Source organism: Ursus americanus, chromosome 10, assembly GCF_024610735.1.
Source record: "Ursus americanus isolate L20-20 chromosome 10, mUrsAme1.1.p, whole genome shotgun sequence".
NCBI classification, from domain to species: domain Eukaryota; kingdom Metazoa; phylum Chordata; class Mammalia; order Carnivora; family Ursidae; genus Ursus; species Ursus americanus.
Genome location: NC_142136.1, coordinates 73,436,384 through 73,458,907, shown reverse-complemented (window position 1 = coordinate 73,458,907; position 22,524 = coordinate 73,436,384). Strand labels below are relative to the sequence as shown.

The following is a 22,524-nucleotide window of genomic DNA, read 5'->3' as shown; positions in this document are numbered from 1 at the left end:
CTAACTGAATCACTGCATATTTAAAATGGGAACAATTTGCTGTATGCTACTGGCTCAAATTTGTTTGCCTTTGATGTCGTTTATTTTGTTCCTTTCATACTATTAAAACAGGTTTCCATATACTTAACTTGCCTCTTTCTTTCCTTTATGAAACAGAAAACAAACTTAGAAAGCATATACTATCAGTTCATTACTTAGGCAATCTCTCTGGGAAAATGGGAGTTATACAGAAGTGTTTGTGCCATTCGTATGCGTGTAGTTTTGCTTGAAAATGTCTAATCTTCCTGATACCATGAATCAACTCCTAGTAGAAGCTCCGGTCTTTTGATTAAACACACTGAAGTGCGTTTCCAAGAGGATATTATATAATCATTAGACGCTAATAGCATTCTAGGAACTGCTTCAGTTAATCACTCAAACTATCCAGGCATATGGTAACCCGTTCTGCGATAAATGTCTCATCTAAAATAATAGAAAATATACATACAAGGAAACCACTTTTCAAAATATCTCGACATAGAGTGTTTACGATACATACGCGTGCCAGTGTCATATTCTGAACATACCTGTCTCAATCACGAATCTATAAAGCAAAAGTCAAATAACATGAAAAACTGTATTTTTCTATTGGGTTTTTAAAACACGTTCCTCATTTGGGACTATTGTAGAATGGCTGAATCCAAAATTTTTATAACCAAGGTAAAAATCTCTGAAAAGCAGGATTAGGAGTGAGAAGCGAATAGTCTCTTACCCAAGACAAGACAGAACCATTCCTCTGGGACATCAACACAATAGACTTTTTTTTTCCTGCACTGAGAGCCAGAGAACCCATATAAAACAAAAACTCAATTGCTTTAGGTTACAGTACATAAAAGAACATCGGTGATTCAGGGACAGTTACCATAACTAGTTATAAAACCGGATTTTAAATTCGAGGTTACTGACAGATTAAAAAATGCTAACAGCTGGATAAACTATAAAATGCGCATTATCTACACATGAAAGTTACAGTTCATAAATGCTCGAATACTGTGTCTATTGGCATTTTAGTGAAATCTTTCCCTGATCCTTATTTCTTCACTGAGTGGGAAAGAAAAAGAAAAAGACACAACCTGCTCTGCTGAGCTTTTTCTTTCTCCCCAAACAAATGATCTAAACCAACCAAACCAAAACACTCCTTTATTGTCCTAGTGGTAGATATTGACCTATTTGCATACCCAGCAACTGAAAGTAGGCAAGTTTTCGGCCAATCAATGATCCCCTCTGCTCATCAGGTAAATACCTGGCTCTTTCAGCTTTGCAGGTGTTTCCCACACAGTGATACAGCAAAGGGTCTTTTTTCTTTTCTCTCTCTCTTTTTTCCTGGAAAGAAAAAGGAAAAGAAGGAAGGAAGGAAAGTGTCATGGAAGAGGAGGGGCTCCTCTGGTGTTGACAGTGGGTCCTCCAGGCCCTCTCTGGACCATGGCACTCTGGACCAACTATCATGGCATGATGCTTCCTTAGGTTTGGTTAAGTCCTGTTTTCTGCAAAGGCAAGTAAAGGTGACTTCCAAGTGTTCAGCGCATCAAAGGAAAAAAAGAAAAAAGTGATTTTTTTAAAAGGTAAAAAACTAAAAGTGCTTGAAAATAATTCTCAGGGAACTTATCTTGAAAGGAGAATCCCACGTGTAGCACCCCCTCTCTGGAGTACCCTGCCCCTGCTGGCAGCACAGAGACCTCCTCGGTCTGCGCTGTGGAGCAGGGATGGTCCTACAAGCCTTTCTTTAGAAGAAGCAAAACTTATTTGAGTGGTTTCCAGGGAAAGTTGTATATTCCTTGACATGGGGTCCATCCACCTTGGCTTCGAGACCTCACAACTTTTTGGCACTGTCGTGGCACGCCGCCGCCCGGAGGGTGGTCCCAGCCAAACCCCGGTTGCTGACCCTGCGGACCAGCACTTTGGAAACCGGGATTTTTGTTCTGGGCATCTCACTCCTGACTGGTTGCTGGTGCACTACGGGATGGCTGGATGGAAGGTTCGCCAGGTGCTTGATGCTGATAGGGATTTTAGAGTCCTTCAGCAAACTGCCTGGTGTTCGCAGTGGACAGGTGATGGTGATTGGAGACACAGGCTTTAACCGGGACAAGCAGGACGTCTCCTCGTTGGCGGGAACGACCGCCGGGCTTCCATCCGGATCCGCGTAGAGATCGTAGAGCGCGTCCCCGCTGTAGCTATCCCGGGGGATGCCTGCCTTTTTGCTGCTGCAGGTGCTGTCTTCCTCCGGGCCCGGAGTGGTGGAATCCCAGTAGCCCTCGTCACTATTGGGGATGCCTTCCTGCTGCTCCTTCTCCGGCTGTTTAGGCTCCTCCTTGGGATGGAGCTCGATGGGAATCCGGTTGAGCCTCCTGTGTTTGCCCAAGGACACGTCCTTGGCCCCTTCCGCACACCTGGCGTCTTTGGACGTCTCGGCCACCACCTTGGTTTCCAGGGCTGCTGCCGCCTTGGCCGCTCCCTCTTGGGGCCCTGGTCCTTGGTCCTCAGTCTGGGAAAGCATGTCCCAGAATTCCTGGAGATAGGTGTCGTCCAGCTCATCCGGGCTCGCCATCTCCTCCCCTCCTCCTTGGTAGGCCACCACGCCGGGGTTCTTTTTAGAGAGAACTGGCTTGCCTGGCCCGGGGGCATGCTTGTCACAGCTGGGACCTGCCTCGTCCTCTTGGTCTGCAATAATATCTCCACAGCCTGTAAGAGAGTCAAAGCTTTTCAGTGAAGTCACGTCAGAAAACATCAAACAAATACGATCTGCCGATGGGTCTGAGGGTGGATCAACAGAGGAAGGGTCAGGGACGGCCGCCGCTCGGCCGCTGCCGCTGCCGCATTCCGAGTCGACAAGGGGGACGGTCTTTACCGGAACGTCACCTGTCCTGGAGGCATCCTCAGCCGTCTGGACCTCCCCAGCGCCCAGCTCGGGGGCTGCCCGGGGCTTCTCGGCGCGCCGATGCCCCGCGGCGTCCTCTCCCCGGGCGCTTTCGGCCTTAGGGACCCCGGGGCTGTGGGCCTCTCGGCGGTCCGGCACGTGGGCGCGATCGGCGGAGGCCGGCCCCGGCTCTCCCCCTCCGAGCTCACCTGCTGGGTCTCGCGGCGCGTCCTTGCTGGGCTTCTCCGGCTCGCCGGCGGGTCCGGGCGTTTCCTCCTTGACGCACTCCAGGCTGGCGGTGAGCGAGCCCGGCAGAATGAGGCCGCCCGGGGCCCCCGCGCGCTCGCCCTTCGCCTCCGCCTTGGCCCGCTTGTCCTTCTTGTGCCAGCGCATGCTGCTGAAGAGCCCCTTCAGTCCTCTCTTTTGTTTGCCGCCCGCCTTGCTCGCGTCCGCCGGCTCGCCCTTGCCGTTCTCCGATCGCCCGTTCTTCTTCAACAGGGAGAAGAAGCTGTGCGACTTCGCCACCGAGCTGTTAGCCAGGGAGCCCACTCCGGTCCCGGACGCCCTGGGGGGACCCGGGTTCGGCCGCCCCCCGCTGCGGCCACCCCCGCCGCCGCCCCCGCTGTCGCCCCCGCCGCGCGGCTCCTCCTTCTTGCTGCTCTCCAGCACCACCACCTCGGCTAAGCCGTCGTGGGTCCGGCTCCTCACCATGCCCGTCGGACCCGAGCCTTTCCCATCCCCTTTGTTTTTGACCCCAAAAATGCTGGGCATGGTGCCACCCGATTTCCTCTTCTTGAATAATTTGAAAGCAGCTTTATTAATCTTCCCCGACGGCTGCTCGGCGGCCGGCGTTTCGGCAGCACAATCACAATGCAAGTCCATGTCTGCCGCGAGGGTCCCGGCCCCGGCCTCCTCCTTCCTCCTGCAGACCCCCGCGGACGCGCGATCGCCGCAGCCGCCGCCGCCGCGCTCGCTGACAGCCTCGCCGCCGCCGCCGCTGCTCCTGCTCGTCTCCATGGAAACCGAGCGGGATAAGCAGCTTTCGTCAGCCGTGGGCTCGCGCCAGGCCACTGTCATCCGTATTCTAAATCAACCTGAGCCACTCTTGCTGCTGCCGCCGCCGCCGCCGCCGCTGCAGCAAAAGAAACACACATAAAAGACCATCTCCCCTCCCGCCAAGGGTTTATATAATACCCTAACCCACTTCGGATCCGACTTGGCTTTGTGCTGCATAGTTTTTTGTGTGTGGCAAGAGCAGGCAACAGAGCCTCCAGTCGATTGCAGAAATCAGAGTCGTCTTTATGGAATTCAGATTCCATCCAATCTTACCCACCTTCAGATTCCTCCTCTAGATAGGCTTTTTCCAGAAGCCCAATCATAGATCACAGGATACCTCCCCCCCTCCAAAATGGACAAAGAAATTCAACGCAACACAAAATGGTTATTCCTCTGAGCGCCTATCCTGGACTTCATGAGTCTTTATGTCTTTCCCGAGCCTTTCATGTCTGTCCTTATCATTTGGGCGCCAAGCCCAGCAGGCATGGAGCGTGTCTGTTTACATCTGTGTCTTGTCCACTGCTGAGCACAATATCCAGGTCGATGTTGAATCCTTACAATTGCGGTTCTGATTCTTGCTGCAAAAACACGAGCCATCAGCCGAATACCAATTAGCAACTCTCTGCAAGGAATGTGCAACAGTTCTGTAAGGTGGAAGGTGACTGGTCCTTAGGGACAACTGTGGCTTTTATCCCAGAGTCCAGCTCCTGGGGCTTACTTAGGTCACAGAAGCCACTGCCTAGCCTGCATTTGGTCACAATGGATGAGTGGAAGATGGAGGACACAGTTTGAGAATCTCAGGTCTGCTCCACAGGTGGTCCTTGGAGTGCAGGGTCTGCCTTCTTTTCCATTAGGCAGGACACAGACATTACTCCTGTCCCCCTTCCCCATCCCCCAGGGTTTCCTGCAGCCCCCTTCCCCTATGGGACAGGGAGAAGCCTGGCAGGGTCCCTGAGTATCCAGCAGTCTCTGCAGCTTCTCTGAACCACATAATCTAGGGAAAATGGAAACCTTGTCCCAGGCAACAGCCCGATCTGGGGATCTTTTCTGTAAACTGACTTCAAAGGAGACCGCTAATATTGTTGTTGGGTTTTTTTTTTAAAGATTTTTATTTATTTGAGAGAGAGAGAGAGAGACAGCCAGTGAGAGAGGGAACACAAGCAAGGGGAGTGGGAGAGGAAGAAGCAGGCTCCTAGCGGAGGAGCCCGATGCGGGGCTCGATCCCAGGGCTCTGGGATCACGCCCTGAGCCTAAGGCAGAAGTTTAACGACTGAGCCACCCAGGCGCCCCAAGACTGCTAATATTGTAACCTCAACACGGAATTTCCTGATCCTAACTGAAAGTTGATTAGCAATAAAAGAAGAAATTTGAGGGGCTCCTGGGTGGCACAGCAGTTAAGTGGCTCAGGGCGTGATCCCGGCGTTAAGGGATCGAGCCCCGCATCGGGCTCCTCCGCTATGAGCCTGCTTCTTCCTCTTCCACTCCCCCTGCTTGTGTTCCCTCTCTCGCTGGCTGTCTCTAACTCTGTCGAATAAATAAAATCTTAAAAAAAAAAAAAGAAGAAATTTGAAGAAGCATGTACATATATATAGATATATAATTTATATATGTTTAATATTTAATAATATGCAATAAAGGTATAATATTAATATATCATTTATTTTATTCATAAACATTATTTAGCAATATGTGATATTTACATATATGTGACTATCCGTCTTTTCCCTAATCATCTCGAGCTTCATTTTTTATGAGCTACTTGCATTATACCCAGAAACTCCATTCCCTATGGGTTGAAGTCAGAGTTTTACTAACAACATGTGGGCCGTTGCAGGCTCTATAGCATGGAACACAGTTGATTTGAATTCAGGCCTGGGGTTGTTAGCTGTATACTTGCCCTTTTCTGTTGATTTTTATCAAGAACACTGTTTCATAAATTTTTAAAAATTAGGAGTTTGGATTCAGGAGAGGTTTTCATTCTCAGCATTTTTTTTGGTAAGATTTATTTATTTTAGAGAGAGCGTGCGCATCCGCGAGCGTACGAGAGAGGACATGAGTGGAGAGGGGGCAAAGGGAAAGGGAGAGAATCTTGAGCAGACTCCCTGCTGAGCTTGGAGTCCAATGCAGGGCTTGATCCCACCACTTGGAGACCATCACCTGAGCTGAAACCAAGAGCTGGACGCTCAACCTACTGAGCCACACAGGGGCCTGCTTTCTCAGCCTTTGAATCTGACCAGGTCTCTGCCACTATCGCTACACACGTCTCTGGGACAGGGTATAAAACTGAGACCAGCTTTTGCCAGTTCTACCTGACCACCTGCCACGAAGAATCAGGGTCCTCACTGCCGTGGGGAGGGAAGAGGTATGAAGAACTACAAAGAGAAATGCATTTGTTATTCCTTCACAAGCTTCTGAAGGCAGCCAAAAATCTTTTTCGGTTCTTTCACACACACCATACAATTGCTCCAATTGGTGGGTTACTACTTAACAGTGTCAGTCTCAAAGAGTTTATGACTAGGATCAGGAAAAAATGAAGTAGTCCATAAAAACTCCCCCGTTCCCCATCCCTGAACCTGATGTTGGGAGAAGGTGGACTGTTTATCCACCGCAGAACTCTGACCTACCCGGACAGGCCAATGTGAGTCTCATTTTCTCACTTACATGAGAATCCTTGCCCCCCACCCCCACTCCCAGAAACATGTGGCCAGGACTTTGGGATGGGTAGAATTCCTTTGAGATACAGACCTCAAACAAAGAGAAAGGGACCAAGCAGTCTTCAGCCTGGGGAAGATGCCAGGGTGGCAAGTCCTTGGCCCTGAGGCAGAAGAAAACAAGGACACTCAGAATCATCCTCATCCAAAGGTCCCAGGCAAGGGGACCTTTAGAAGCCATGGTGTGAATGCGGACCTTCAAATATTCTCCAACCCAAGGTCCTTGTTTTGGGGACTATCAGCAAAAGGAGAATGTGGCCAGCCCGCAGGGACCTTGCCAGAAAAATCAGACATGTGGGGGAAGAGCACCCCTTCCCAGGGCCTAGGAGCCGGGGAGAGAGGTGGATGGTTAGAGATCCAGGCCAACTGCTGGAGGCAGATTGAAGCCAAAGGTCATTGCTACGAACCATCGGGAGGGTTTACTCACACCTTCAATCACTCTTCACAGACATGAGTCGGGGAAGCAAAACCTGTATTTGCACAAAATGGTGACTTTTGTCCCTGAAAGACAGATCATGACAGTGAAGATAATTTTACCAGATAATTTTACCAGCGAGGATAATTTTATCACTGTTTGGGGTTATAGTTTCCTCTTTCATTCTTTCTCCCCAACTCCACTATTGCCCCCACCCATCCCCCAAACCTGCCATTTGAGAGAGCACACAGAAAACTAGAGTAGAAAGGAGCTGAGGAGAAACGTTTCAGAAAAATGCTGTTCCAGAATGATAGGATAGTTTGCAAATGTGAACAGCAAGCGGGTTTTGCTGGAGACATGTGCATGCTTTTTCTTTTTTGGCACAAGGGTCTGTTTATTATTCAGTCAGGGCTTTTCTCTCTGGGTAGCGAGCGTCTTTGGAGGAGGATAATCAAAACAAGGAAAAAAGATAAGAGAAACACAGGAGGAATCATTTGAGAGCTTACCATCATCATCATCATCATCAATTCCCTTTTCAAAGTGTCTTCTGGCCAGCCTAGCTCCAGTCTGTGTCCTAAGCTTATTGGGTACAGTTTTCTCTCTGAGGGGAATCACCCAGAACATTCTACAGAAAAGGCTGGGGGAGGAGCTACCCTTCAAGCCAGGGTGCAGCTGCTACTGTGGACCTCCCCTTGTCACAGCATTCCCATTAAGGAGGCTGCTGGCTTTACCTTACATTTGCCTATGGTTTTTCAAGGGATAATGTTTAGTCAATGATATTTGGAAACGATACTTGAGCTGGGACCAACACCTCCCATCTCCAGACCACTTAGCTTGCTCTAGGCCCCAGCCCAATTGGCCATGTTGCCTCCCCGCTCTTGTCCATCTCCACCCCCCACCCCACCATGATTATCCTTTAGGGTGAGCTGAGTAAAGACCCTCCAAAGTCTCTGTTATGAGGACCATCAGGAGGAGCCCCAGCTTTGCCAACCTTGACCCTCATTCTGCAGTTAACTCTGCCCATGTGACCAAGGCGTACCCTTTCCCTCCAGGGGCCTCACGCAAGCTGAGACCACAGGGTGACGTGCACAGTTGCCAGGGGAGAAATGTGTGAATGCCCCTTACCGAGGAGCCTGGCCCAGGGGTCCATGCGACTGGCATTTTGCTGTACCCTCCTTTCTGTGGGAGACAAAGCTCTAGGTGAGCACTTGGCGGACAAGGACTGGAGAGGTCTGAGCACAGTCAGCCGAGGTTAGACTGACGTGCTTATGTTCTCATTTGCATAGCTTGATTCCTGATCTGTCCCGAACGTTGGCTTTCAGGGTGGGGTAATAGCTGTTCTGGGTATATGCTTACAAAGAGGAGAAATTCTTTTCTAATTAGTAATATGCAATGCAAAAAGTGCCCCCAATCCGTAATTTTCCACATCAACCCTGGAGCACAGCTGAGGCAACTGAGGGGAAAGAGCTCTTCTCAAGAGGAGACAGAACCCCACATGGGCTCTGGAACGGCCAGGAAGCTCAGGGGGTGCAGTGTTTTGGGTTCCGCAATGTCGAGGGGGGCACAGGTCACGCGGAAGTGGCAGTGCTGGCATCGGGGTAGCTCCCATGCCGCTCTCATAGCTTCTGGTTCTCACTGGCCGTCATGGTCATTCCTTGGCTACTAGACACATCATTCCCAGCTGCCTCCGTCTTCACATGATGTTCTCCCTCAAATGTCTGTCTGTGTCTCCTCTCCTTTTATGGCAGCACCAGTCATGTGGCACCAAGGGCCCACCGCACTCCAGCATCACCTCATCTTAATTTATATCTTTGTCACAGTGGCAAAGATCTTATTTCCAAATAAGGTCACATTTGCAGGTATCAAGGGTTAGGATGTCAACGTATCTTCAGGGGCCACAATTCAACCCATAACAAGCACCACCATCAGCAGTGGCGACAGCATCCACCTCACCTCTATCCTTCCAGCGCAGCCACCAGCGCCCTTGGCAGACAGTAATGTGCTTGGACTCGCTTTGGTGGATTCAAATTGGGCGTGGGCTGCTCCAGCAAGTGTGGACCCTCAGCAGGTTTCGAGGTCATGGATGGCACTCCTGGGGTTGCCAACAGTGAGGGGACAGCACTGTCGCCAGCCAGAACGCACAAGAAAGAAAATGACGTCAGCCAAGACTAGATGTTGGCACACACATGTGAGACCCCTGGGTCTGTTGGGACCATCCGGGAGCAATCTTGAGGGCCGTCTGGATAGGAAAGAATAAGAGAAACATGGTGGCTATTATTGTTCTCCAATTTCCTGCACGTAGGCCAGGGTGGCCTGAGAAACAGGTTTCACCATGACCATTGGTCTGCTCCTCCCCATAATTCCCTTTTCTCCTGCCCCGGTCTTTGGCCAGAGCTACTCTTAGAAAATATTCCATCTCAGATTGCAGAGCGGGGTGGGGTTCCTTCAAGCCGTCAGTGCCAAGGTGGGCTCAAGGAAGCCAAAACCAAGTAGAATGGGGTGGGACAGCAGAGGCCATGTAGACGGGCTTTGGGCATGGCTGATGCGCGTTAGGGAGCTGCCAGACTCAGCAGTGGGAATCATCTGGCCCTACAGAGGGAGCAAACTACACCCAGTGTCCAAGAGGTGCCCCGCAGGCGTTAGTGAGGACGTAAGGCAAGGAATTCAAGAGCAAGAGCCTAGAGGGGCTCCAGGAGATGAATTAAAGTCCAAGCGTCTGGCCCCTTGGGTGTACTTCCTCTCATCTCCAAGAAATTCTACCGTATCTCTGCTTCATGACACAGAGCATCACACACGGGGTTGGTCCAGCCCTCTCAGCAGAATGACAGGAAGCACAAACCAGCCCATGCACGGGCGGGAGGCCCTCTGCCCGGGTTTGTCCTTCCCACCTGGTTTCCAGCCACACAAGCAACCTGCTCAGTGCCACCGCATCTCGTCATCACAACCATGACACCTTCTGGATTGCCGGCTCCCTTTCTCGGCTACTTCGACCTTGGTCTCAGAAACATGCAGAGTTCCCTTGCTTTCCCATGCTACTCTGGTTCTGTCTCTGACCCACATCATAACATCTGCTCCCCTGTCCCTGCCATGATGGCACAGGGGATGTACATAAAGGCTCCAGACAGATAGCAGCAGGGTCCTTCCTGGTCTTGGCTCCTAAGCCCATGGGACATGGGGAAGCTTGTGTCATGTCCACTCCTTGGGAGCTAACCTGGATGGACCGTGCAGGGAGCAGAGCCCCTTCTTATTAATGACTCAGCACTCTTTCTTCCTCTTCAACTTCTTTTCTCCCATCCCCAAAGCTTTGGGGTCTTAAGTAGTCTGGGCCAGCAAAACACACGCGTATTCTTTTAAATTTATTGCTGAAGTTGGAACCTTGGCTCTTAAAGTTTAAATTACTCTGCCTCATGCAAGTAAAAAAACCCTTAGGCCCAAAGATACTGCCATGGGCTTTAAAAGCTTATTTCGAACTTCAAAAAGAGTTCTCTTGTTTTTTTTTATTTTTTACGCATCTCTGCCGACTTCTTCTACTCTAACTTCGCAGCCCTGTCCCATCTGTAGCCCTCTGCACACAACACACGAGCACACTTGCTCTCATAGCCTACACTCCAACAGGTCTTAGCAAATTCCCAGAATCTGCCACTGTCCACCTGCTGCGCACAACCACTAGCTCTCACTTGGCAGAACTACCGTCTCCCTGCGCGCTCGTGTATCCCGTGCATTCCCCACGTCACGGCTGGGACCCCCATTCCGCCGTGTGTCTATGAGGTGCAGCAGATTCCCATGATACGTCACACACGATCGGGCGTTTTCTGCACAGCCTCCATCATGATGGTGCCCCAGGACCCACTTCCCATACCCTGACTGACCTGGAGGGACTGAGGATTGTGTCGACAAGGAAGAGTGTAGTTCTTCCCTCTGTGACAAGCAGAGCCGTCGACTAGCAGAGCCGCAAGTGAGTAGCTCAGTCATCTCAGTCAGAGGCTGATAACTCACCTTCTGGGGACACCATCTCCCCTTTTTGAGTTACATGGGATGGGGGGCACATCTCTTGGTATTGAAGCATTACTTAGGATCGTGTTAGCTTCCGTAACATGTCTCCCAAAATAACGACTCAACCCAGCAGAAGTCTATTTCTTGCTCACCCACCAGCTCTAGGTAGGTATCCAAGTCAGTAGGGCGGGGGTTTCTTCCACATGATCACCCAGGGTCTCAGGCTTCAAGCCTCGTATCTCCCCTGGGGTCCTGCCACTGTCCACATCTAGTTCACTGTTGGGAGAGAGATACTGGAAGAAGCTTCGACTCAGACCTGGTGCATATCACTTCTGCTCATGTTCCAATGGTGACAACTAATCATATGGCCGCATCTAGCTACAAGAAAGCATGGGAAATATGCTCTAACTGTGTGCCTGGCCACATCCCTACTACTATGGAAGAAGAAAACAGATTAGAGCAGACAGCTAGCAGAATTTGCTAGCAAATCAGCTCACTCTGCAGCCATTCTGGGGAAAGGAAACATCCCACATCCCCCGTGGGCTCACTTTCCTCCATGCTTCTTCCTGCCACAAGACTGTGCATTCGATCTCCTGGCCGCCACTTTCCAGTCTCTAGCACCCACTCCCAGCTCTCTCCATTTCCTTTAGCCTTCTCCTGCGGAGAGAATATTTTTTGGTTAAAGCAAATACATTTAGCAAACGTTTGAAATAGACTTAAGTGAATGAACACCTGACTGCGGCCACTGCCACCTCCAGACTATTTTAGGAAGGGCCTTCATGTGGCCTTAGCTGTGTCCATTAGCATTTATTGAGTGCCTACTGTGTGCTGGGTCTGTCATGAATAAGCTATGACTCTGCTCTTGATGGCAACCAGGAGACTCCCCAGTGTGAGCCTTAGTTCAATGTGAAACCTCCAGCCAAGTGGACTGACAGCACCTTTGTTTCCTGCCAGGTGCCAGGCCAGTGCGATCAGACCTCAGCAGTTTAAGTGTTCGTTTTTTCTCTTTTGGGGAAAAAAATGTATGTTTTCCTCCATGATGGGTTAATCCCCAAATAGCCAGGCTTACTTCCCCCAGCGCCTAACCACCCACTGAGTTTTCTGCATGCGCTTCAGGTTCAGTCCCTGACCCCGCCTCATGCAGTTTGCATTTCTGTTTCATTTCCATCCACAACAAGGTTACTTCTTTCAAAAGAGAAATCTCAGCAGATGTATTCATTCTGGGATGTTTCCTGGACACACACCAGTGAGCTCATTAGCCCAAGCTAGCCATGAGTCTTTTCTCCCCCTCTTTTCTTCTCCTTTTTTTTCAGTTTGCAGCACAGAGCAAGATCATGTGGTCCCCTAGCAGCTCATTCCTGTCTGCACAGGGAGCAGGGACTGAAATTACCCTCAAGAAGGAGGGCTGTGCTTTCTAAACATGCATACGTCTTCGGAGTATCTGCTTTTGTTTAGCGAAGACTGAAGCTCAAATGGGAAATTTCTAGGTCAGTTATACTTTGCTCTAATAAAGAGAGAGTCTAGCCAAAAAGAACAGCAAAACTATGGCCTGAGCTTTTTGCAGTGTCTTGTCTGATTACCCAATTATTATATTACAGCTCAGATTAGGAAGGGATTAGCCCCCGAGGTTGGACAGATGGAGAGCACTATTAAAATACCCCATGTGGGGTTTCAGAGTGAGTAGCAAAGTGACCACCTGTCCCTGTTTCTTGGGTCAGTCTGTCCTCATTTAGAGCCCCAAGATTGCTGTCTTTGATGCCAGTGTGTGGAGAAACTGAATAGCACAGGAAGCAAGCTGGGGCCCCGCCCCCGGCTCGCCCAGAACTTCTGCCCTCCTGTTTCTCTCTCCCGGTCTTGTGCCCTGCCCTAGAATGACCCAGCAAAGAAACAGTCAGCTGAATTGAAGTGACTTTGGGGTTGTTATCTCTCAGGGCCCTTGGGAGCGGGTCTGGGACATTTTATTAGTTCATAAGACAGGACAGTCTCCATTCCAGACCTCCTTTTCCTTCGTTAAGTTCTGAATAGGCAGCCCCTCCCTTCTTGAGCTTCTGTAATTCAGGGGCTTGTGTGGCGATGCTTCTTGAGCTCAGAAGCTGGAGAGAAGTAAGATCCGCCCTGCGTCTTTGTGCCGTTTCGCCCCTGCCTTCGGGGAGCTCGGGATGGTCTCCATACCACCCTGCTGGGCAAGGAAGCTGGGTGGCTTGGGCCTCGTGTTCCTGCTTGAATTCACAAGCGGAAAGGTGCTCTAAGCAGTTCGTTCAATAATTAATAAGCCACTTCGCTTTTCTGCTTCAAGTCTTTCATCTTACAGGAATGGTGATGCTGACCTCCTAAGGATGCGTACAGGAACATTAATGGCTGATGAGAAAACATTATGCCAAGTAAAATATGTTGGTAATCTCAAAACTGTAATGATCTAGCCAGATGAGCACGTCTTTCTTCTCTATCTAGCTCAAGTCAATTCAGGAAAAGCGTATTGAACACAATTGAGTGCCTCCTCCATCAAAAACGTGGCCCTACCATGACAGGACATAAACTCTTAAGGTTGACAGGGTCATCCATCCCCAAACTCTACCAAGAGCCCCCCACTCATGATTGGATTCTCCAGGGAAGGGGGCTTCCCCACATCCAGAAGCAGCTTTCTCCATGTTTGGACAGTTCCATTAGAGAATTTTTTTTAAATAGAGTTGAATTATTCTGTATCTTCATAGCTCGCACCCCCTTAGTGCTATTACTATGCTAGTACTGACCAGTTTTTATGGGCCAGGTATTATTCCAAGGGATTCTCCTGCCTGCTTTCATCCTCACAATAATCGCGAGGTTGGTCCTCCCTATTTTACAGAAAAGGAAACTGGGGGAAAGAAGTTAAATGATTTGCTCAAGATCTAATGGCTAGCGCACAGTGCGGCTCCATCGTCTACCTTCTTGCTCCCTGTTCTGATGATCCGCTGCTGAATAAGGCACCACTCTAAAACTTAGTGGCTTCAAACCATGACCATCTTCTTCGCTCAGAATTTTGTGATCAGATATCTTGTCAGGACTCAGCGACGTGAATCTTCCGCTCCACCTGGCACCCACTGAGGTCTGCCAGGGTTTGCGGTGTGAGGGCAGCTAGAACTGAACCCCGAAAGCGAGCATTGCCATCAGCAAAGGTAAAAGCTGCCTAACTGTTAAGGGCCAGCTTCAGAAGTTATATATCACCACATCCACCCACTCTTTTGGTCACAATTAGTCCTGGGGTAGCCTGGCTTCCAGGGAAGGATAACTAAACTCGATGTCTTTATTGGAGAATGGCAAGACCATAGCATAAAAGAACATGTGAGATGAGAAGGCTTATTATGACCAACAGAGAATACCGTCTACCAAAACTGCTGTAACTTCTTTTTTCTAGAAAATAAGTTCATAGGTACTCCCAAATGGTACCTCTTCTGGAAGCTACCTTTCAAGTATCTCTGAGACTTTGGTTTTTTCAGATAGCCTTCTTTGTTCTTGAACTATTCCTTATCATCCTATCATTTTCCCGTGATGGACCCCAGAATTTAGAGTCATATTCCAGGGGGTGCCTAGGCGGGTACAGAACAGAATGACCATCACCTCTGTCTTCTAGGTATGGCTATTGAACCAAAGGGGAGTTTTTGACTGCCACAAGACATCCCATGGAAATTCTGTCACCTGAAATGTGTTGCCCTTCACTCCGCCCCTGTGCAATTGTTTTGAGGGGCCCAAGTTAAATTCCGTTTTATAGAATTTGGTCTGACGCTCCGAGTCGTCAGGCCTTTCCAGATCCTGATTTCACTGTTTTCATGCTCCTCCGCGGCTTTCAGCCGAACCTACGTTTGACTCATGACTCCTCTTCCTTCCACATCCTCTTCCAAGTCCCTGATGAGACTATGCGCCCACCATTCAGAGACAAGAAGAAAGCTCTGAGGAGCACCACTGTAAAAAATCTCTCTCCACAGGAACACCTGGCCGTTGATCTGCATGACTGCAAACCGGTAGGGCAAATCTGATTTCCTCGGGCATCTGTGGCTTCACCAACTTGTCTTGCTTTGCATCCAACCCACCTTCTCACATCTTGTCTCAGGAGGGTCAGAAGGACCCACTGCTAGCACGTCCACCAGGTTCTAGAGACTTCCCATGCTTCGCATTTCTCTGGTGTGCACCCCAACCAGAATACTGGCAGCAAAAGAAACTAAGTCAGTCTGAATGTTCTCACGGAGCCCCTGCTGAGTCCCGATCGCAGCCTCCCCCCCCCCAGATCGTTTGTTCTGCTAGTGCTCTGCGCCACAGTCTGCCCCACCGCCCCCAGCTGCGGCCGCTCTCTGAACACCACCCCCCTGTTCACCCATACGCAGCCTTCGGGCACTTCTCTGTTCTCCGGACTTCCCCAGAGATCACCCCAGTGGCGCAGTCGCGGAATGAAACCACAGCACCTCTTAGAACCTGATCCTCTTACGAATCTGGGTCAGGAGACGCAGAGTGAGAGTGTCAGGTGCTGTGCACGGTGTTCCAGCGACGTGGGCTCCGCCCCCCTGCAATAGTGACAGCGCAGCCACCGTAAGAAAGGCAGAGTCTACCCTCAAACAGCTTCCACTACAGTTCAAGGGGGAGGTGTGTATGGTAATGACAGTAATATAACCCCTGCCTTTAGGGGCTGAAAGTGAGGCATTACTAGGTTTATAAGACAAATTATTTCTACTTGGGCAGAAAAAAAAAAGGTTCTTGGAGGCAGTGGCATGCGGGGTAGATCCGAAATAGCTGTAAGTGCTGGCGAGGACGCAAGGAAGTGGCTCTCACCCTCCCTGCTTGCAGACGGTCTTGAAAACAACCAGGGGGTAGTGTAAGAGACTCCTTTAAGATGCTTATACCATTTGACCTAGTGCTTTCAGTGTCCAAGGAATTAATCCAAACACAAAGTTATTCAAAATGTTAAGTGATAATGCCATTTAATGGAACACCAGGCAACCACCAGAAGACTGAATGTCAACCTGGTATCAGCTCCGGGACCCAAGAGGCCCTCCCCTTGTCTCGCAGATATCTGATTAACATGGCCTGATTCTCCGCTCCACAGTTTATGACAAGGCAATTCTGTCCCACTAATTGTGTAGATTACCAAGAGCGTCCTTCCTTCCAAGTGCTTTTTTTCCTTCAGTGCTCTGTCCGGGGCTGCCTCATTCAGCTTCCACTCTCCCACAAGCATTCTGTGATTTCGATTATTTACCGTTGCTGTGTGGAGCCATCAAGGGGGGGCAGATTGTGCAAGCCGGCTCCCCCCCACTCTCACACGCTTGCTCCCTCAGCCCCCTGGAGTAACTGACAAAGTATGCCCCCTGCTTCTCCCCAGAGCTTTCTTCTCAATAAAGGCGAATTTTTCCCTAAAAGGAATTCTTGTATCAGTTGCTAATAATATACATTTCCCTCTCATATTACTGTACGAAGAATTTTTTATGACATGAGAAAATGCTTATGATAACACAAGCTAAACAGGAAAAAAGCAAGATACAATCTTAAAATTCTACCCAGTATCATCTCAACTATGTAAAACAGTATATACATCAAAGAGCAAATTTAATCCCACGGTAGCAGTGGCCATCTCTCGTAATGGGGCTCTGAGATTTTTGTTCTTCTTTTTATATATCACTATATTTTCCGAGTCTTTAAAGATAATGACAATACCTGGAGCCCAAGTTCTTAGGAGGGTAATATCATTTGGAAAAATTAAGGTCAAGAAGTGAAGAAAAGCCAGCACGGGACAGCAAATGCAGGCTCCCACCCCTGCCCTCACGCGGCCCCGCTCCTTCACGATGCCCGGCCGGCCCTCCTACTTGTGCTGATACCACCAGCCTCTGAGTGAAAGCTTGACTGGTTACCCGACTTCTCATCCTGTTGCCGGACTGCTCCGTGACACCTGGCGCCTGGGCGGGATTTCTGGCAGGACAGGGCTTCCGCCGGTTGGACCCCTGTGGCTGCGAAACTCGGGTTGCCCCTGCTGGTTCCTCCCGGCGCTCAGGTGGCAACTCACCTCCCCACCACGGGCTTGACCGCCAGGGGCGCTGTATAGTGTACCCCACTTCTCTTCTTTTGTAAGCCTAGCAGATGAAGGGAGTTAACCAGGGCAAACTCTTTCTCTCTCTCTCTCTTTTTTTTTCCTCTGCTAAACATTTAGCTTCTGACTAATCCATAACCATCACCCTGGATGTAGACAGGGAGCTTCTGTGCAGCTCGCAGGCCTGGTTCCTGGGGAAATGTGAGGATCTGTGAGCACAGGGAAGGGCCGCTGGTATTTCCATCTGAAGCCGTGTCTCTGAATTTTCACGGAAATACCTCGCAGCCACACACAATCTTACTGTGGTGGTTGTGTGGGAAGCACAATAGCTATTCACAGCTCATCCTAGGATAGACAGAGAGCTTGTAGGTGGGCGGGACTCCAACTCCTTTCTCTCTTCTCTTCCTCCCCCCAACAACATGAACCAGTAGAAGAAAATGTTTTCCCATTAATAAGGGGCATGAAATTGCTTGTAGGTGGTGCGAGCAGACACTGTTCTTTCAAGTCTTCAAATCATTACAAGAGGTTGGTTCTCTGCATAAGCTGAGAAGACTTTCTTCTTGCACCTGTGAAAATGATAGTTCTCTGTTACTCCCACTGAGGGGGATGCCCTCATTCATGTGTGAAACGTTGTGTTTACAGAGCGCTGCTCCTCTCACTTTATAGGAGATCTCCTGAGCTGGCTGCCATTTCTCCGCACTCCCCCTGGCAGGCAGGAGCAACGCCTGCGGAGAAGCCGGGCAAAAATTCTCTGTTCTTGTACACGCTGAGGGAGGTGCTGGAAAAGAAAGGGAGCACGGCTCCACCTGCAGCCCCCAGGAAGGACAGGGAGGAAGGCCAGCACAGCTGAGAGTCAGGAAGCGAACCACCACAAAAGAAGGAGGGAGAAGGGAGCAAGAGGGAGAACCCTCTGGTAGATTCCAAACCAAGGCAGGACCCAGTCTTCGGCCTCCCTTCTGATTCTTCTCACTTGACACACTCCAGCGGGGACCAAGTCCCAGCAGCCATGTGGTGTGGGGAATACTTTAGCTTTCTCCATCAGCCATCCCGAAGCAGCCTCAACTTTTTATACCCTGACTAAAAAAGCAGTGCTCTTGGGGGTGCAAATACACCATCAAGACAATTCTCCTAGTCTTCCTTTCCAACCAGGTTATGACCTAAGCCCTGGCTCTATAGAAAGTCCGGAAGGTTCTAAACAAGGGGGTGACGAGAACTGATGTTTTCAGAATACTTCCTGGTCAACATGTGGAGGTTAGATTTGGAGGACAAGGCGGACATGGGGAGGTCACTTAGGGGCTGTCCAGCAATCCAAGGAGGGCTGTTGGCGGTTTGGACTAAGGTGGGGGCAGCAGAGGCAGTGGGAGGTGGCAACGTGTGCTAACAGACTGAGTTTTCGGCCCTCATAGTGACAATCCCTCCTAAATTAAACATTAACCATTGCAAAGCTGGATGTGATGTCTATGAGGACCACTTCTATATTTAATCACTACTATTTGGTCAGTAATTTACTGAGCTCAGTAAAGGAAAATAAGACAAAAGGCCTATCCTCAAAACTGCTTGTAAAACCTCAAATGGAAGATTCTGCGTCTGACCGGATGTGACTAGTGCCTTGAGAAGTACAACACAGAGGAATTAAAACTTTCCAACAGGGAAAACGATCACTTCCTGGGACAATCTAGGAGTGCTTCCATGGAGCAGGCCCAGACATGTTGAACTGTGAAGGATGAGGGTCTTGGTGAGGATACAAGGGGAGGAAGCCTTTCTAGGCAAAGTTCTGGCAAATGGGATAGGAATACCAGGGGGCCAGCAAAGTATCAAGTGTATTCACAAGTCACGAGTGGTGGCTTGGGCTGGAGGGTAAGATCCACACAAAGGAGTCCTTTCTGGAAGAGAAAATGTGAAGGTAGATTAAGATCAGTTTAAGGGAGCTATACGTGCAAGTGAACTTACTCCGTGGGCTCAGGGGTGTCGAGGAGCTGAAGAGAGTTTACTATCGTCTATTGCAGGTGGCTGAAGGAGGCAAAGCCAGGACTTGGAGGTCGGTCACAGGTCTGGTTCTAGATGGGAAAGGAAACTAGATTCGAGAAACCCTCTGGGTGTGGAGCCATGATTGTCATTATCTGGTTGAAAGTGAAGAAGAGAGGAAAAGAGAAATGGGAACTAAAGTGTGCTGAGGTTTCATGACCAGGAGAGTGGGGAGCTGCTATTGGTTTCTAACGGAATTTCAGGAGCACCTGGCACCCAAGGGTGGAGGTACCTTGCAGGCACATGCAGGTGCACAGCTAACACCCAGGGACACCAGAGCTGGGATCCATCCCCGAGTCTTCTTCTTGGAGATAAGACTCAAAGCACGGAGGGGCGCCTGGGTGGCACAGCGGTTGAGCGTCTGCCTTTGGCTCAGGGCATGATCCTGGCTTTATGGGATCGAGCCCCACATCAGGCTCCTCCGCTATGAGCCTGCTTCTTCCTCTCCCACTCCCCCTGCTTGTGTTCCCTCTCTCGCTGGCTGTCTCTATCTCTGTCAAATAAATAAATAAAATCTTAAAAAAAAAAAGACTCAAAGCACGGGGGTGCATGAAATTGCCAAGAAAGGATAACGTAGAAGCAGAGAGGAGGGACAGAGAAAGGCTGCGGGTAAGGAGCTGTAAGGAGACAGGTTATCAAGATCGTTGGTTGATGCTTTGCTCAACTGACCTTTAACTTGCTTGGAACTTGATGCCACACCAACACATAGCTGGCTTGATAATGTTCCAAATGACCTTCCGGCTTGCTTGTCTGGGTTTTCTGGCTCCACTTCACTGGACACTGTGGTGCCCAAGGAATAGAATTTACTCTTGCTGAGAAAGATCTTTGACAAAATTTCTCTTGTAGAATTTGGTCCATGAGCTTGCTAAGCCTCAAGTTGTTGTTTTTTGTTTTTTTGTTTTTAAATCAGATGGTAACCATGCATTTTTAGGCTTCCAGAACTCTATAAATAGTATTTATGTCTTCCAGGCTACCTCAGAGTCATTCAATGATAATCAAACCCTAAGCTGGTGTACCTTTTGGTATTTCCTGGTTTGTGATAGTGCATTTCCTTTTGTGAATACTACTTCTAGGGGTTGTGTCATGCTGTATTTATGTATATGGAGATAAAAAAAATGGTGCCCACCTGGTAAATAATTCAATCTTATATGCATTATGTATAACATGCACTTACTGTGGACCTCAGCCATCACTTCCTGAGTTCAGATCTTTATTCACTTACCATGGGGTTATGTCCCAATAAACCCATCACAAAGTGAAAATATCATAAATTGAAAACACATTTAATACATCTAACCTATCGAGCGTTATAGCTTTGCCTAGTTTACCGTAAAGGTGCTCAGAACATTTACACTAACCTCCAGTTGGGCAAGATCACCTAACACAAAGCCTCTTTTATAATAAAGTATTGAATAGCTCATGTAATGTATTGAGTTCTGTGCTGAAGGTGACAAATAGTGTGGCCGTCTGGGTTCAGAATGATTGTCCACGGGCTGGTGGTCTACTCTAGCGATGGCACGCCTGGACTGGGGGTTGTGGCTGCTGCCACATCGGGAGAGAGGACCTTACTGCGTATCACCAGCCCCGGAAAAGACTGAAATTCAAAATTCAAAGTTCGATTCCTGCTACACGCGCATCACTTTCACACCATCGTAAAGTCAGAAATGGTAAATTGAACCATCACAAGTAGGGACCTATCCTAGAGGGTATATGAAAAGCAGAGAGAAGGGACCACATCCTAGCTGGTAAGTTTGTGAACGGCTCAGACTGCAAGGCAGGGCCAGCTTCTGGGCGTGTCCCAGGGCCCACGCTGGGCTAATGTCCTGCTGCTGCGTCTTGAAATTCTAAACACTTTTTGAACAGGGAGCCCTGCATTTTTATTTTGCACTGGGCCCGCAGATTATGCAGCCGATCCTGCTGCAGAGCTAAACACATGTCTCAGTAATAATGGAAAAGGTCAGTGGGGTCTCTGCCGGAAACAATGTTTGAAGTGGCTCTTTAGGTCAAAGCAACCCAGGACCGCAAGGATGTGGCCCCATGGGCTTCCCCCAATCCTTCACTGAGGTCAGCTTTGGGAGGGCCGGGGGCTCGCCAGACCGCGCTGGGAGCTCTACCTTTGAGGCCGGCGCCTGGCGACAGCTGCTCGCCCTGAGTGACTGAAGAATTTAGCTGCAAAAATCTAATTTGGGACTCCCTAATTAAGCTAATGAAGTCAGATCATTTTAATCTGTTCTTGGTCTAGCCCTATGTCTAATCCCAGAATAAATAGAGAATTGTGACTTGGTGGCATATGTGCCCTATTTTGTGATACATGAGCCAGACAACATCTTTCTATGATTTTTGTCAAAGCTTTAGGAAAGGAACTGATTTTCCTCAGCCAAACTGAGTATTTCAGATGAGACAGAAGAGCGATGCCTTTAAAAGAAACCAGTCATGCTCCCTTTTCACAACCTTTTACTGACTACTATAAATAAGTTGTGTCCAAGTTGCCCCTTAGTCCCAAGAGATCTTATACGAGCCTCAAATTTTTTTATTTTACGAATAATAAACGTTACCATATACAGATGTCTCTTGAGACAGGCCGAGGTGGGTGAGCTGGAGACCAAGCCGTTTCTCCCCTTTGGCCTCGTATACTATAAACCAGGAAAATTCACTACTTAACCTTTAAACTATATCAAATTATTTCCCACAGATACATACATCTTCATAATGGTGGGAAAGCCTCTAAAACCCAGAGACTGAAGGGACCATTCCATTGAATCTGTCCGTCTTCTGCCAGTCAAGATTGTTCTTTATGAAGTATTTCCACCGCCTTTTCAAATCACTGAGATAAAATCATTCTTCCCCTTTGGAGTGTATTGATTCATTTATTGAATCTTTTAAATAATAATCCCAATATTAGGCTGTTCTCACATATCATCTATTCCTGTCTTCAGAGGGCTTTGTGTTTCACCCACGAAATTTGATTTCTTTTCTTTTTTTTTTTTTTAAGATTTTATGTACTTAGGGACGCTGCGTGGCTCAGTCGGTTAAGCATCTGCCTTCGGCTCAGACCATGATCCCAGCGTCCTGGGATCGAGCCCCGCATCAGGCTCCCTGCTCAGTGGGGAGTCTGCTTCTCCCTCTCCCTCTGCCCCTTCCCCTCTCCCTGCTTGTGCTCTCTAGAAAAGATTTTATTTATTTATTTGAGAGAGAGAGAGAGAGAGAGAGAGAGAACTTTTTTTTTTTTTGATGGGCAACAAAGCAAAGTTTATTGAGCCATAGTAAAAAGTTTCCAAAAAGGGAGGGGACCAGAGAGGGTTGCCTTCACCTAATTTGATTTCAAACATATTAGAAAACACAGGCTCCATTTACAAGTACCCTGGTTGGTTACTACTACCACTAA

At 49.0% G+C, this 22,524-nt stretch overlaps 1 protein-coding gene across 1 annotated transcript; it reads right to left on the bottom strand.

The window, feature by feature from the left end:
* Window positions 1–429: 429 nt before the first annotated feature.
* Window positions 430–3,970, bottom strand: AMER2 (APC membrane recruitment protein 2). The gene has a single exon (XM_045796738.2). It carries the CDS (start codon window positions 3,968–3,970, stop codon window positions 1,850–1,852), a length of 2,121 nt encoding a protein of 706 aa, XP_045652694.2. The 3' UTR covers window positions 430–1,849.
* Window positions 3,971–22,524: the final 18,554 nt, after the last annotated feature.